The sequence below is a fragment of the Calypte anna genome, chromosome W, assembly GCF_003957555.1.
Source record: "Calypte anna isolate BGI_N300 chromosome W, bCalAnn1_v1.p, whole genome shotgun sequence".
Lineage (NCBI taxonomy): Eukaryota > Metazoa > Chordata > Aves > Apodiformes > Trochilidae > Calypte > Calypte anna.
The window spans coordinates 8,515,810-8,532,031 of NC_044276.1; the positions used below are offsets into that span (position 1 = coordinate 8,515,810).

At 46.9% G+C, this 16,222-nt stretch overlaps 1 protein-coding gene across 1 annotated transcript in view; it reads right to left on the minus strand.

Annotated features, from left to right (window-relative positions):
- The window catches only part of LOC103533945 (unconventional myosin-Vb), a 108,506-nt gene that overhangs the window by 47,095 nt on the left and 45,189 nt on the right, over positions 1-16,222 (minus strand). Inside the window, exons 10-15 of the mRNA XM_030468319.1 lie at positions 15,134-15,217; positions 10,398-10,547; positions 9,777-9,874; positions 7,381-7,467; positions 3,060-3,171; positions 1,410-1,621 (exon numbers count right to left, since the gene is read on the minus strand). Of these exons, the coding sequence (XP_030324179.1) occupies positions 1,410-1,621; positions 3,060-3,171; positions 7,381-7,467; positions 9,777-9,874; positions 10,398-10,547; positions 15,134-15,217 (743 nt within the window). The remainder of the gene's footprint in view (positions 1-1,409; positions 1,622-3,059; positions 3,172-7,380; positions 7,468-9,776; positions 9,875-10,397; positions 10,548-15,133; positions 15,218-16,222) is intronic.

Consider the following 16,222-nt stretch of genomic DNA (forward strand, 5'->3'; position numbering starts at 1 on the left):
ACAGAGTCCAAGTTTGTAGGTGTGCATGAAGAGTCCACCAGAGAGGCAAAAGTTAATCACTGACTCCTCTTTTTTCTTCACCTTTCTCTCATTTCTTTAGGACTCATTTACCTTGTCTTCAAGTCAGCTGTAAGGCTGTGGAGAGGGCCCTGCAGCCACTAGCCCAGAGAAGCAGACTTCAACACCCTCAGGTCCATCAGATGCTCCTTATAAGATCTGTTCTCCAGAACCAAAGCTGAAAGGACCAAAATTTCCTTGGTCCTACCTGTGAAGTGCCTGAGGCCAGTTTGTCAAGTTGCAGGGGAAGGGTAGGTGTTGGGGAAACAGTTCAGAAATATCCAGGTTGTGAGCAATCCTGACTTACTTCAATTTAGGCCACATTGGGTTTATGGTTATTGAGGCCTAGTTAGAGGCTTTCTGAGAATGAGCTACTGGGAAAGAGATAACTTAATTGGCAACAGAAGAGGAAAATAATTATGTGAGAAGAAGGTTCCATGAGAATGGTATGTGTAATTGGAATACAAAGCCACCTGCTTGATAAGATGGTGTAAACAAGGCTTCTCTATATAAAGTGAGTGCAAGTTGTTAATAAACGATTTCATACAATCATATTGATGTGCACATGGAATCCTTAAGCCTCCGCAGACTGTTTTCCCACAGGTAGGGTTTGACATGACTAAGGGCCCAAGATGCAAGGTGACCTGTGTGTTGGGATCCTATTCCATCATTTTCCTGCTCCCTCAAACCCACCCTACATCTCTTACCAGCAGCCTGCTTCCCAGCTTTATCTACAGAATCCCTGCAGGCCACCAATATGAGGAACCTTGAGGTTCCTGCACACAGGGAGTTGGACATGGAGCTCCATTCTCCTGCCCCATTGGTAGGGATTTGAAGTGATTTTTCTCAAAGGATGCAGCAAATCAATTCTGAGAACTCCCCTTGGACACCAAGAAGGGAGAAATCTGATGTCTGCAGAAGAGGAGTGCCTATCAATGAGCAAAGTGCTGCCTGCCTGCTCCAAGTTCCCTTTTTGCTAGAGGTACTCCCAGGAAAATATCAGTTTTCTGAAACAAGTATCTTGGAGGACTTGACCCATCTGATTACAGCCTGGCAGCTCTAACCATGGCCCAGCACCCAGAAATCAAACCCATAGATCCACAACATGGAGCTGAGACAAAGGATTTTGATCTCTTGCCCCCAAATAAACCTGGGGAGAGGGGCCAGGAATAAATCCTGACTTCATCACAGAAACTTTCAGCATCGTGGTACCTCTACATGGTTTCACAGAACTGAAACACAACACAGTTTCCATAGGAGGAAATGGAAGAGACTGAAGATGGAAAAAATACAAATTCCCAGCAGGGTTTTTTTTCCATTTGCCCTCCCTCAGAGGGTTTCCCAGGACCCACCTCCTCGCCAGGTGCCCCCGTGTGTGGCGTTGGATGATGACTGCAGCTTCTCTCAGCCTTTGGTACTTGACCCTCTGCAGCCAGCCCCTAACAGTTTTCTGGATCATGATTGTGGCAGCTCTGAATTTATCTGCACGGAGTTTCTCCAGATATGCCACCTGGCCAGCACGGAAAAAGATCTTGGTATGTCCAAACTGGAACTTGTCAAGATCCTTTACAAAAGCATAAAGGAAACTAAATTTAATTACGGCAAACATTTAGGATTTCCCTTTTTTTTTTTCTTTTTCTACATTACAAAGTAGATACAGGTTCAAAACACCCATTATTTAATCCAATTTATCAGCTCACATCTTTTATTATTTAGATGAAGAACATATTATCAGATTCCAAACCACCTGAGCTTCTATATGCCCACTTGGATTCAGTCTTAGATTCCATCAATCTACACAGCTTTTCAAATGTTTTTAGGTTTTTGGGGGTTAGTTGCTTTTTGTTTTAAAGTTAAACAGAGCAATACAGCACCAGAGGACTTCAAGAAAAGATTTATTTCACCTGCAAAGTCATACATGTCCTGCATGTGGCTCTGCAGCTCAGGGAAACCCATGAGAAATAAGAACTGCAGGGAGGAACCCAACTGAGTCAGGTCCCTAAAACACCAGGAGGAAACCAAGGAGCAAAAATTAAAACCTCTCTGAGAAGTCCCCCACACCTCAAGATCACGATGGAAAAAATGATGCATTTGTTTCAGTTTTCTCACTTGAGCAAAGAAGCATTTAATGATTGACTAAGATTCATTAGGTTGGCCAAAGATGGACTTCAAAACAGTGCTCCAGCTATGGCTAACCAAAACCAGGAGGGGGTTTGGGGATGAATTTTCTAAGCATGGCCAGATGGTCATGTACAGCCAGTGATGGCAAAGCCTGAACTTCACCAGCATTGAAATGGTTATGTTTAGCTGGACTTCAACCAGGAGGTCCCATGGCACACTTGCCCTGCTCTTTTTTTGGAAAAAAACCCCCCAGGCTGCCTAGGCTGGAGAAGGAACTGCATGAGCAGCAGGTGAAATAGAAGCAAGGAGAGTAATTTAGAATCACAGAACTGTTTTGGTTGGAAAAAACTATGAAGATCATCAAATCCACCCCTTAACCCAGCACTGCTAAAGCCACCCCTGCTCCATGTCCCTCAGCACCACATCTCCAGGGCTTTGAAATCCCTCCAGGAATGATGGGGACTCCAGCCCTGCCCTGGGCAGCCTGGGCCAGGCCCTGACAACCCTTTCCAGGGAGAAATTGTTCCCAAGCTCCAATCTAAACCTCCAGCTCAATTCCTCTTCTCCCATCCCTTGTTCCTTGGGAGCAGAGCCCAACCCCCCCTGGCTCCAACCTCCTCTCAGAGGATTGCAGAGAGCCAGAAGGTCTCCCCTCAGCCTCCTTTGCTCCAGGATCAACACCCCCAGCTCCCTCAGCTGCTCCTGGGCAGACTTCTGCTCCAGACCCTTCCCCAGCTCCCTTGCCCTTCTCTGGACACACTCCAACCCCTCAATGTCCTTCTTGTCCTCAGGGGCCCAGAACTGACCCCAGGATTAAGATAATATCAAGCCACAAGCTTCAGTGCTGTAAATATCATTACCAAAGATTGGTACCAGCTCACCTTAATGAGGTCTTTCAAGAGGGTCTGACAGATCTGCTTCTTGTCATTCTTTGAGAGGTCTCTCTTTTTCATAAGAACACGATATCTATTGAAGAAGTCATGGTAGGACCACCTGAAAGCAAAGCAGACACAGGATTAGTGTGCATGACAGGGATTATTTCCTTAAAATAAAATCTTTGGAGGCATAGATGAATCAAAGGCACCTGACATGGTTTTGTTGGCTGGTGGTGTTGGGTTGACTTGATAATCTTAAAGGTCTTTTCCAACTTTCGTCAGTCTATGATCCTAAAATCCCCTCATATACCCAGGGATCTCTCACCACTACTCATCCTGAACTGAAGCCACCCTAATGTCACCCCAAACCTGATCCCTAATCTCAGCCCTCCCCTGCTGCCAAACACACTTATCAGTGCATTTCCAGCCTGGGACAGAAAGGACATGGATCACCTTGTTGTCACTCCTCCCGAGCTGTGTCATTTTACCCATCAAATGCAACAACACTGTTCTCTTTGTTAAGGACAAAATAATTTTGAAGAGATGATGATGGACCTCCTGATTTAACCAGAAACCTCTTAAAAATCAATCTCGGTAAAATTGGTAGAGAAAGACTAGAAACTCTTCCTTCTTAGGCTTTTCCATACTCTGTTGACTATAAAATTAAATCGATTTCTTCACTAAGCACTCTGGTCCGGGGCCAAGAGCCTTAAAACAAACACAAAACCTTTGGACACTGAAAAAAACATTTGGAAGATGCTTCACTGGCCCCAGCAGTGAAGTTTCCAAGCAGGCAGCAGTAATTACAGGAATTAGAGCACTTTATCTTGCTGCTAGGAAACAGCTGCTGCTGCTGCTCCACATTGATCCTGCAGCCTAAAAATCCTGAAATGAGTTCAGCATCTGCCAAGTTTCAGCCTTCTCCAAATTAACAGGGCAAGTTATGGACCCCTCAAACCCTGTGTGTTTAATTAAAACACTGGTTCCTTCCAGGGCTGTCAAGTAAGGCCATCATTATTAAAAAAAAAAAAAAAACAAACCAAAAAAAAAAAGAAATGCAAAAGAGATGTCAAAGAAAATGCATGAGAGATGTGAAAGGAATCAGAGATCTTGATTCCTGCCCTCACCAAATGAAATCTCCCCTGATCCTCACCTGCATGGACTTTCTGGGAGCCAAGATGAGAATATACTGTAAGAAGAGCTCCTGGAAGGTGTCCAGAGGAAAGGCACTCAAATGCTCAGAGGGCTGAGCACCTCCCTGGAAAGCCAGGCTGAGGGATTGGGGTTGTTCAGCCTGGAGAAGAGGAGGCTCCCAGGTGAGCTCAGAGCAACCTTCCAATATCTGAACGGGCTACAAGAAAGCTGGGGGAGGGCTTTGGACACAGGGGGGTAGGGAGAGGACAAGGGGAAATGGGTTAAAACTTGAAGAGGGGAGATTGAGGTTGGACGTGAGGACGAAATTCTTGAATTTGAGGGTGCTGAGCCCCTGTGCCAGGTTTCCCAGAGAAGCTGTGGCTGCCCCATCCCTGACAATGTCTCAGGTCAGGTTGGATGGGGCTTGGAGCGACCTGGGCTGGTGGGAGGTGTCCCTGCCCATGGAAAGGGGTTAGATCTTGGTGATCTTTAAGGTCCCTTCCAACCCAAGGTGTTCCATGAGTAATGTCACACAGGAAGCTGGCAATTACTCTTATCTGAAATATTACAGGAGGAAAAGAAACGTTTTCTCCTCTTTCTGTAATAAAACTTCTCTCAAGAGAAAACATTTTTAAGTTCTCTCTTGTTCTAAAGGTGAACTACTTACACACAAGTGAAGCAAAACCCACAAAGACCAAGTTTTCCACTAGTATTTGAAGCCCTTTAAATAGAAAACCTTCATATAGGGTTTAAATGTGAAGTAACAATCCTCCTTCTTGGTGTTCTCAATGGTTATAAATCCAACTTGTCTGAAAATAAGGAAATATGGAGGAATAATCAGAGACAACCTCAGATAGATCTCATGTCTGGATAAATTCTGAATTAAAACACCTTTTATCTTTTCCACAAAATTAAATTCCCCAGAATAATCTTATTAGTAAGAAGCAGCACTTGCCAAGCTGGCTCAACACAGATCTTTGAGTGTTCTAGGGCTTGCACTGCAAGGGGACAGGCAGGTGGATTTGGCCCTGCATCTACTTTGATAAAAACTATAACAAAAAACCTGACCTGTGAGCTGAGTTTTAATTTTCCCCTGTGGCTAAGAGATCATGTCATTTAGGAGTAATTTTTTAGTTACTTCTACAAATGTTTTGAAGACTTCAAAGATGGGAGCCAAAGGTGGTGCTGGGTCTTCTAACAGGGCAAGACCTGCAACAAGAGGCCCTAAATCTTCATTTATCTCTCTGGCAACCTCCCATGCTGGCAGGGGAGAGAGGAACTGATTTCAGTGAACCTTTGTTTTTAATCTTTTTGTCCTTCTTCAAGGAACTGAGCTCAGCTGGCCAAGGAGATCCCCACCACCAGTTTTTGCCTGTCCACAGAGGTTCTGCCAGCAGAAGTTTTCCATGGCTTAGGTGCAGAGGAGCCATTTCATGGGACAAACTTTTTAGCAAAAGGACAAGGGGTGATGGGTTTAAACTATAAGAGGAGAAATTCAGACTAGATACAGAAAATGACGAAGTTGGTGAGAGCCTGGCCCAGGTTGCCCAGAGAGGTGGGAGATGCCCCATCCCTGGAACCATTCCAGGTCATTCCAGGGCTCTGAGCAACCTGATCCAGTTGCAGATGTCCCTGGGGTTGGACTGGATGCTCTTGAAAGGTCCCTTCCCACCCAAACCATCTGAGGATTCTGTGATTGATGTCCATGTGCAGAAGCTGCTGGCTGAGGCAGCTGACATCCCCAGCTCTGCAGGAGATGAGAACAAGCACCAGGCAGCATCCTCCAACCCAAAAACCAGGACAGGGAGTTTCTCATGGTGTTCAGCATGATGCTCAGCCAACTCTTTCCTGAGGGTATTTATAACTCCTTTGTCCCACAGAAAAAGGCTGATGGCTGTGCTGACATTAACACAAAGCTGCTTGGCACGAGAACACAACTGATGCATTTTTGGAGTTATTCACCCTTGTCATCTTCAGGGCTTATTTATACTTCATGTTTTCTGATTTATTAGGCCCTAAAAACCCCAACAAATCCTCTTTACACTTTTCTATCACCACCACCCCAATCATACCTTCCTTTTTTAAGAGGCAAGAGCTTGCAGGCTTGTAAGCTTTGGATGTGGGGAGTGAAAGCCTGAAATAATGATTTGCAATCCTGGTTTTCTTTCTTTGCAAGGATCATCAGATTTTTGGGGGGCTGGGCTATTGCAACAGGTGTGTGAGGTTTTAAGAGTAAAAGGAAAAGTAAACTGTGCATTGCTTTTTTATGAGAAGTGTGCAGCTGAGGGATGGGATGTCATCCAGGGGGACCTTAACAGGCTGGAGAAATGGGTCAGTGTCAGCTGCAAATTCTACACATCCAAGTGCAAGGTCCAGCACGTGGGTCAGAGCAGCCCCAAGATGGGCACAGGGGGGCTGAGAGCAGCCCTGAAGAGAAGGACTTAGAGGTGTTCATCAGTGAGAAGCTCACCAGGAGCCAGCAGGGAGCTCAAAAGCTGGGATGCATCAAGAGGATCATGGCTAGGAGGTCAAGAGAGGGAATTCTCTCCTTCTACTCCACACTTGTGAGACCCCAGCTGGAATATTGCATCCAGGTCTGGATGCAGCAGGAGAAGGACATGGATCTGTTGGAATGAGTCCAGAGGAGCCCTCAAAGATGATCCAGGGGCTGGAGCAGCTCTGCTGTGAGGAGAGGCTGAGGGAGCTGGGATTGTTCAGCCTGGAGAAGAGAAGACTCCATGGGGACCTCAGAGCTGCCTTCCAATTCCTGAAGGGAACCTCCAGGAAGGCTGCAGAGGGACTTTTCCCAAGAGCGTCCAGCAAGAGGAGAAGGGGAAATGGTTTGAAACTGCAGGAGAAGAGGTTCAGGCTGGATCTGAGGAAGAAGTTCTTCAGCAGGAGGGTGCTGAGGCTCTGGAACAGATTGCCCAGAGAAGCTGTGGCTGCCCCCTCCCTGGAGGTGTTCAAGGCTAGGTTGGATGAGGCTTGGAGCATCCTTGTCTGGATGAGAGGTGTCCCTGCCCAAGGCAGGGAGGTTGGAGGACATGAGCTCTGAGCTCCCTTTCCACCTCAGCCATTCTCTGATTCTATGATATGATTCTAAGATTGAGGCAAGCAGGAAAGAAGTTCTCTGGGGCAACACTTTGGAAATAAATAAACAATAACAAGAGGAAAAAAAACTGCATCAGGGTACCTGGAAGGGAAGCCAGCAGCACTTATATGGATGGTCTCCAGCACTCCACAAGCTCTCAGCTGCTGCACTGCTCTCTTGGGGTCAAATCTGCAATTATATTAAAGGTAGAGGTTAACATGAGGAGTAGGAACCCACAGCAGCAATCTGAAGCATCCATGAGAAGGTTTATGTTGGGATCCTTCACAATATTTGGGATTTTGAACACAGTGCATGTGAGGGACTTTAGTCCTTCACACCTGAATTAGCTTCTAATTTGTGAAAGAAACCTCTTGTCATCAATATAGCCCTGAATCCATGGGGTTTTTCCACAGCCATTCCCTTGAAAGCCTCAAGATAATCAGGCACCAATCCCCCAGCTTGCTTTGGAAACAGCCTGCACAAAACATGGAATGGTTTGGGTGGGAAGGGACCTTTCAAGGCCATCCAGTCCAACCCCCCTGCAGAGAGCAGGGCCATCTGCAGCTTGAGGCTGAATTTCTTCTAACCATTAATACTTTGCTCTTTGCAGGGGAAGAAGAGTCAAGTCAGGGGAGCTTCCTGGTGGATACACATCCAATATATCACCGAGTTTGCTTGCTTCCCCCTCCTCTGCTACTGGAGCCACCTCTGGGCTGCTCTGAGGTGGCACCAGTGCCCACTGGGACCATCACATTACATTGGATCAGCTGGAGGGCAATGCCTCCCTGCTTACAGATCATAACCTCAGTTTTTAAATGTCACCACCTGCAGTGGATGCCAGAGCCTTTAGAAGACAACAGTGACATCTATGAGGTCCCTGCATACCAATGACCAAGGTTTTTCTGGAGTTCCAGGGAACAAAACCGAGTACAAACACACAACCAAGAGGTCAAACAAGACTAAGAGCTATTTTCTCAGATTTGCAGCTTGCAATACATCTCTGAACTGAAGAGGAAGATCAAGCCTGGCTTTTTGCTTCAGCTTCACTCACCCAGAAAACCTGCCTGAAGATGGTATGAGTCCCATCTTTACTTTTTCCACATTCCTTTTGGAAGCACTGAGACTTTCTGTTCCTTTTACAAGCACACTATTTATCCCCTTGGGCACAAAACCTCCACATCATTAAACCCACAAGAAATCATTCCAGACCTTCCAGTTCCAGAAACAACAAAAGAGGACAATCTCTTTAGCAAGAGGAAAGAATCCCAAGCACACACTGTTGGGATAATGCTGAAGATATTTACTCATCTTAACAAGGAAGTTATGGATGTCCCAAACCTGGAAATGTTGAAGAATGGGTTGGATGGGGCTTGGAGCAACCTGGGCTGGTGGGAAGTATCCCTGCCCATGGAAAGAGGGTTGGAACTGGATGAGCTTTAAGGTCCCTTCCAACCCAAACTATCCTGGGTTTCTGTGATTCCCTGCTTTTGTGGTTTCTGTTGTTTGGGATGTGCACTTTGGCCAGCTCTACTCAGTGGAGTTCTGAGTAGGATGGCAAAAGACTCACCAGATGTGAGATAGAAATAGAGCCTGGCATCCACTTCACAGCAGGGTCAAATTTGAGGTCAAACTGGATCACACATCCAGCATCCCAAGGGGGCACCTCAGAAATGTTATGGGTGCCCTTTGGGATAAGCAGAACTCATCTGCCTTCAAGAGCCCATGGACACTAAATGCACTTTAAACAAGAGATGTTCAGGCAGTGTCAATCAGAAGGCACCACAACAGAGACTATTCACTCTGCAGAAACTCTCTGGAGGATGAGAAGGAAAACCCTACTCTCACCTCCAAGTCAGGAAAGAAGGGCACAGGTATTACAAAGGCAGGTAGTGATAGGACCAGGGGGAATGGTTTTAAGCTGAAAAAACAGACATTTGGTTTAGATATTAGGAAGAAATTCTTTGGCATGAGGGTGCTGAGCCCCTGTGCCAGGTTTCCCAGAGAAGCTGTGGCTGCCCCATCCCTGGCAGTGTCTCAGGTCAGGTTGGATGGGGCTTGGAGCAACCTGGGCTGGTGGGAGGTGTCCCTGCCCATGGAAAGGGGTTGGAAATGGATGAGCTTTAAGGTCCCTTCCAACCCAAACCATTCCATGATTTTATGATCTGACGTATATGGGATGGAATACTCTGTTTGGTCAATTCTGGCATCTATCTTGTCTGTTCCTCCCCAAAGGAGGGCTCAGGTGGGACCTCTTTGTCCTCCTGGACGGTAAAATGTTTTCCTCAGAGCTGAGCAGTGTCCTTGGCTCTGCATACCAGTCTCTAGCAGTAACTATAAACATCAAGTGTTATCAGTCCTAGAAGCACACACTGTCTGAAAAACTTGCTGTTAATTTCATCAAGTGCAACTACTTAAAGAGACTTAGCTAAAAGCAAAAGTACAAGACAGAAAATCACCTTTATCCTGGCCCAAACCAGGACATCTGAAAATGCACTTACTTAAAGGGAAGCTTCTCATCATTGGGCTTGATGCAGCGCACGTAGTGGGGGGTGGTGTCATTCAGGGTCTCCATGAGCAAATTCAGGGAGTTACGGAACTGAGAAGACAAAAAAGCCACTGGTGGTGAGAAGACATTGGTGGGTTGAAGGTTTCCAGCTCAATAAGGTCCAAGAACAACAAGCAATCAAGATTTTACTCAGCTGAACCTTGAAAAATTCCAAGGGTGCAGAGAGCAGAGCCTCTCTGGAACCCTGCTGCCCTGCTTGGCTGCCCATGCAGGGGATAAAAATAAACAAATCCAAACATTCTTTTCTCAAGTTGTGTCAGTTTAAGTACATGGGGATACAGCCCAGTGAATCCCAGAGTGCCTCCACCCTCCTTAAACCACATCTCAACTGTTTCTAGTCAAGACTACTTGTGCCTGCTCTTCTAGAGCTGCTCCCAGGTGTCCAACAACAGCCAAATGGTCCCCATTAACACAGGAAGATCTACTCGCTTTCCTAACCCAACAGCTTTTTTTCCTTCCCTCTGCTTCAGACTGAAGAAGCAAGATCTCAGTGGTAAAAATCTATTTGCATACCCTGTTCTCCTGCCATAAACCAACCTTGCTCATGTCATACCTGGTGTCCCACTGTCTTCTTGTGCTCTTTGTTGGCAGCTTTGATCACAGGTCTGGCAGAACGGACGCTGATTTTGGATGATCCCTTTCCCACAGAACTGGTGGATGCAGCATCCTTCTCATCCTGGAATAAGTCTGCCACCATTTGATACTGAAATGAAAGACAACATCTGAGCAGCCTGCTCTTCAGTGACTGAACCCACCCAAGTCACAATGCTCTGGTCATTTTGTACCCAATCTTCTGTCAGGAAGGAGAAAAAAAGGGCAATAAATTGAAAGGAAGAAGTGTTGCCTACATGAAGCACATCAGCAGGACCACTGGGCCACCTTCTTCATCAGACCTTGAAATGTGCACATGAAATCAAATGAGCAGAACTAAAATGTTGTCTAAGACTCCAAATCTCTTGACCATGGGGATACTCTTGCTCCCAAGGTTTTGTTACAAGGTATTCATCCATTCCAGAGCACAGCAAATCCCCCAGGAATGGGGTCTTCAAACAAGGAGCAGCCCATGGCCCCAAAGGCACCTTTGCTTTTCCAGAGAATTACAGAATCACAGGACTGTCATGGCTGGAAAAGACCTCTAGGATCACTGCATCCAACTGTCAACATCCCCCTGAATAAAATATATTGATCAATATCTGTATCACCCCCACTGAAGCATGTCCTGAAGTGCCTCATCCACATGGTTTTTAAAGCCCTCCAGGAATGATGGGGACTCCAGCCCTGCCCTGGGCAGCCTGGGCCAGGCCCTGACAACCCTTTCCAGGGAGAAATTGTTCCCAAGCTCCAATCTAAACCTCCAGCCCAATTCCTCTTCTCCCATCCCTTGTTCCTTGGGAGCAGAGCCTGACCCCCCCTGGCTCTAACCTCCTCTCAGGGGGTTGCAGAGAGCCAGAAGGTCTCCCCTCAGCCTCCTCCAAACTCAACACCCTCAGCTGCTCCTCACAAGTTCTCCAGAACTTTCTCCTTGTGCTCCAGACCCTTCCCCAGCTCCCTTGCCCTGACACAAGCCAGGATGCTGGTGGCCTTCTTGGCCACCTGGGTACACAATGGCTCCTGGTCAGCTGAATCAACCAACACCCCCAGGTCCTTTTCTACCTGGCAGCTTTCCAGCCACTCCTCCCCAAGCCTGGAGTTGTTGGGACCAAAAATTAAAGACCCACCAGCACTTCCTTTAATACTTTAAACTATTTTAGTTTTCTTTAAGAGGGAGGATCTTCAATTTTGCATTTGGCTGGGGAACTTGATTCCTAAGGAAGCCACACGAAATCTGGTCTGGTCAGAGCAGTTCAATTTTGACATTTTGACCCCAGTTCTGCATCCACACTCGTTCCAGCTCCAGCTGTGCTTCTATTCCAACAGCAATTCCTTAAATATGGAATAAAAAAACCCACTGTCACTAAGCTGAGCTGGGTGACACTTGCCAAAGCCCCCCAAAGCCATCCCAGGAGCATGCAGATCACCAGCAACACCCACTCTGGAGCACCCATGGGAGAGGATCCCAGCACCCCCCATCCATCTGCTGGACACATCCATGACAAAAGCACCAACATGAGGCAGCACTGCACTCCACTGCCTCTTCCCTCCATCCCAAGCTCCTCTGCAAGCTGAGCTGAGTTTATTTCCATCAAAATCCCAAGAAGAGTGCTGAGATTTACCACTTCATGGACATGAACCCACAGCTCCCTGATGGAAAGGGTTGCCTAGCTCTCTGCAGCATCTCTGCACTAAAAAATATTTCCAGCCCTTGTCCCACAGGCTGGTTGCACAGCTTGGAAACACAGCAGCCTAAATACTAATGAGAAAAAGAAAGTGTTTGCATTGCATTAGCAAATTGCTTGCAGGCTCCAGGACAGCTTCTGCTAAGGATCTCCTCCATACTCAGTTTTATTTTTTATCTCTGTAGCACTCTAATTTCCTACCAGAATAAAGGCTCCTGTCTTTTTTGCCTAAATCTCTTCCTCCCCCCAAAAAAGAAGGCATCCTGACAGCTATTGTACTTCATGGCATGCTACTGTCTTGGGTGCTTTGACTCCTAGAAATATGGGATGTTTGGGTGGCATGTGCTTGATGCTAGAAGATGTCCAACGTGGCCTCCAATTCACCACCTCACACTTGACAATGGAGTGAAACCCTCAGCTGTAACTTCAGGCTTCAAAACATCTTCTCAGCGCTGGGAGTGCCATGGAATCACTGAATGGTTCAGGTTGGAAGGGACCTTTAAAGGTCACCTTGGTCCAACCCCCCTGCAAGAAGCAGGGAGAGCTTCAACTTTTGACAAGGGCAGGGAGTGACAGGACAAGGGGTAACAGCTTTAAACTGAAAGAGGGGAGATTGAGATGAGACATCAGGAAGAAAATCTTTGCTGTGAGAGTGCTGAGCCCCTGTGCCAGGTTTCCCAGAGAAGCTGTGGCTGCCCCATCCCTGGCAGTGTCTCAGGTCAGGTTGGATGGGGCTTGGAGCAACCTGGGCTGGTGGAAGGTGTCCCTGCCCATGGCAGGGGGGGTTGGAACTAGATGATTTTTAAGGTCTCTCCCAACTCAAAGCAGTCTGGGTTTCTCTGATTCTAAGTCAGGTGAGAGCCCCATGCAACCTGACCCTACCCCCACCTCCTCCACCCACTTGCTATTAACACCACAAGATCTCTCTTGCTCCTCCACGAACACTCACTGAGAACCTCAGAGGTGAACTTCCAGCTTGCTTAAAGCAAAACTGGTGTGACTGGGACCCATCAGCATCTATTCCACAGATACTGAAGGACAAGCAAGAAGAACAGATCCCTCCATCCCAGTCAGCAGAGTTCAAACCACTGGTGTGTAATCCATAATTACCGAGGACTGGAAAACCACATCTCACCAGCATTCCAATCACTCTCCTTCAATTAAAGAACATCAACCCTCAGCTCTTTTAGCTGACCAGCAGTAGCAAACCTCATTAACTGCTTTAGAAAAAGTCTTTCACCCTCTTGTCGCTGGAAGCAATTGCGTTCTAATTAGCAGCAGGCAACTCTGCCTCCGTACGGACGGTGATGCGGCTGCCGATGGAGAGGAGGTGATGTCCTCACTGTGTTAAATGGAGTGTTCCCCCTCACCCTCTGCATTCCCATCCCATGGGAATACAAAGAGGAATGCACTGAGAAGAAGCTCAACATGAGCCACAGAAGCTCAAAATGAGCCCTCAGTGTGTGCTTGCAGCACAGAAAGTCAACCATGTCCTGGGCTGCATCAGAAGCAGCACAGACAGAGGTCAAAGGAGGGGATTCTGCCCCTCTGCTCTGCTGAGACCCCCCCTGCAGTGCTGGGTCCAGTTCTGGAGTCCCCAATATCAGAAGGACACAGAGCTCCTGGAAGGTGTCCAGAGGAGAGGCACTCAAATGCTCAGAGGGCTGAGCACCTCCCTGGAAAGCCAGGCTGAGGGATTGGGGTTGTTTAGCCTGGAGAAGAGATGAGCTCAGAGCAACCTTCCAATATCTGAAGGGGCTACAAGAAAGCTGGGGGAGGGCTTTGGACAAGAGCATGGAGGGATGGGACAAGAAGTAATGGTCTTAAAATGGAAAAGGAGAGATTTATGTTAAACATTGGGAATAAATTGTTTAATTTGAGGGTGCTGAGCCCTTGTGCCAGGTTTCCCAGAGAAGCTGTGGCTGCCCCATCCCTGGCAGTGTCTCAGGTCAGGTTGGATGGGGCTTGGAGCAACCTGGGCTGGTGGGAGGTGTCCCTGCCCATGGAAAGGGGTTAGATCTTGGTGATCTTTAAGGTCCCTTCCAACCCAAGGTGTTCCATGAGTAATGTCACACAGGGCTGATCCCAAGAATAAATGTCCTCGTGGCACAGCCTTTTGAAGCAGAAATTGAGGTTTTAGGTCCAATGAGGACATGGGAGTGGCCAACATGGCACTGCCACTCTTCTTGGTTGAAGGAAACTAGGTTGGCTTTGACAGCCACAGAAAAAAAATGTTTGTTTCTACTCATGGGCGGCAAGTTGCAGGAGAGAGGCAAAAAAAAAAACCAAAAAAACCCAATATTCAGGAGAAATTAATCTACTGGCCCCTGGAGCAGGAGCAGATGAGGAAAAGCAGGAGCAGATGAGGATTTGGAGAGGATGTGCAGAGGTTGAGGATGCTCCTGTGCTGCTCTTCTACCTGGGACAGCTCAGCACTGGCATGGGCTGGTGAAAGACACCACTCCCACATCATTAAAGAAGTGGCTTTAAGGCAGAAGTTCATCAAACTCAACCAAAATGTTCTCACAGCCAAGTGCATTTGAGAATATTAAGCTGGAACACAAACACAGATTTTGAGATCTCCTGCAAAGCCACCACCATCTTGTCTAGCCAGTCCTTTTGCCAAGAAAGGTTGGACCTTGATCCTTGAGGTCCCTTCCAACCTGGCACTCTGTGATCCTCTGAATTCACAGGGTCCTGGCACTTGACCCCAAGGAGCACGAGCTTAGTTTACAGGCCAAGGAAGCGCAAATCTTTGGATGAGGCTTGGAGCAACCTGGTCTAGTGGAAAGTGTCCCTGTCCATGGCAGGGGGGTTGGAACTGGATGGTCTTCAAGTTCTTTCAACCCAGCAGCCTCATCCTTCCTCTTCCCACTTATTTCCTTCCTCCACACCTCATTTCTCTTTTTTTGCTGTTCATGGAGGTGCCTCTAACCACTTGTGCACACTTCAGCTTCCAGTGGGAAGCTCCCACTTAGGGAAGCAGAAGTCTTCTCCTGCCTCAAGCTCTTACCTTGCTGGCTTTGAGGATGTTGATCTGTTCCTCATACACAGTGTCCCTGTTCTTCTCCAGAAATCCCTCACTCTGGTATTCCACCTAGCAGGAGACAAAGGAAAAAGTTTATGAGGGGTAAAGTCCATCCATAGAGGGAGAAGGTGGCTGTGCCCCACCACTACCCCAGCTTGTTCGAGCGCTCATCTGGAAGCACCCTGAAGAGAGGAAAGGATTGGGGGGCGCATGTACATAAACTGGTGATTTCAAGGTCACTTTTTACTCAAGAGAATCTGGAAGGAAAAGCAAAATTACTTTTCTTGCACAAACACACGATGGTTATCTTGGTGAATTTAAGTGCGTCTGTGTAGGACCTCAACCACACTTCGTATAGAAACCCAGGGACAACAAATGCCAAATCAAGTTCTTCTGTTCACTCCTGAACTCCTTGTAAGATCAATAAACCTCAAAAGATGCCCTGGCTATGTCTCTTGTAGGTCTTTTGGTTTTGAAATTGGAGAGGGTTGGGATGCAAAGGAAGAATTTAGTGAGGACAGAAGAAAATTTTAGTTTACTTTTTGCATTTGAAGCCGAAATAACTGACCACAAAGTAAAAGCAACAACAACAAAAAAGGAAAACCTGAGATGTTTGTGAAAGCTAAAAGCGCAAAACACATCTCTAAGGAAAGGTGAGGATCAACCTTTGCCATGAGAAGTGCAACTCACATCCAGGGTAAAACTGGATATGAGAAACACCTGGATGGGATCACAGCATCTAAATGTGGTCTTGCTCCATGGACATGTCTCCAGGTTGGCCTTACATTTCCTTTTCTAAAAAAGGTGTGTTTTGGAAAGCTGCAAGCTTTTACTATTATTTGCTGCTGTGACACCTGTTCCATCAGGGTTCAAACAAAGCTGGAGCCTACGGATGAGATCCTACAGCGTCAGCCACTGGGATTTCGAGTCCACCAGTTGACATCTTCTGATGGTGGGATCAACCCAGGGTAGCTTCTGCTCTTCAAAAAAAAAAAAAAAAACCAAAAAAAATTCCCATTTCTGATATATTTTCAGAAATTCACTTTGCTGCAGCTTTGAGGAAGAGGATTTTTC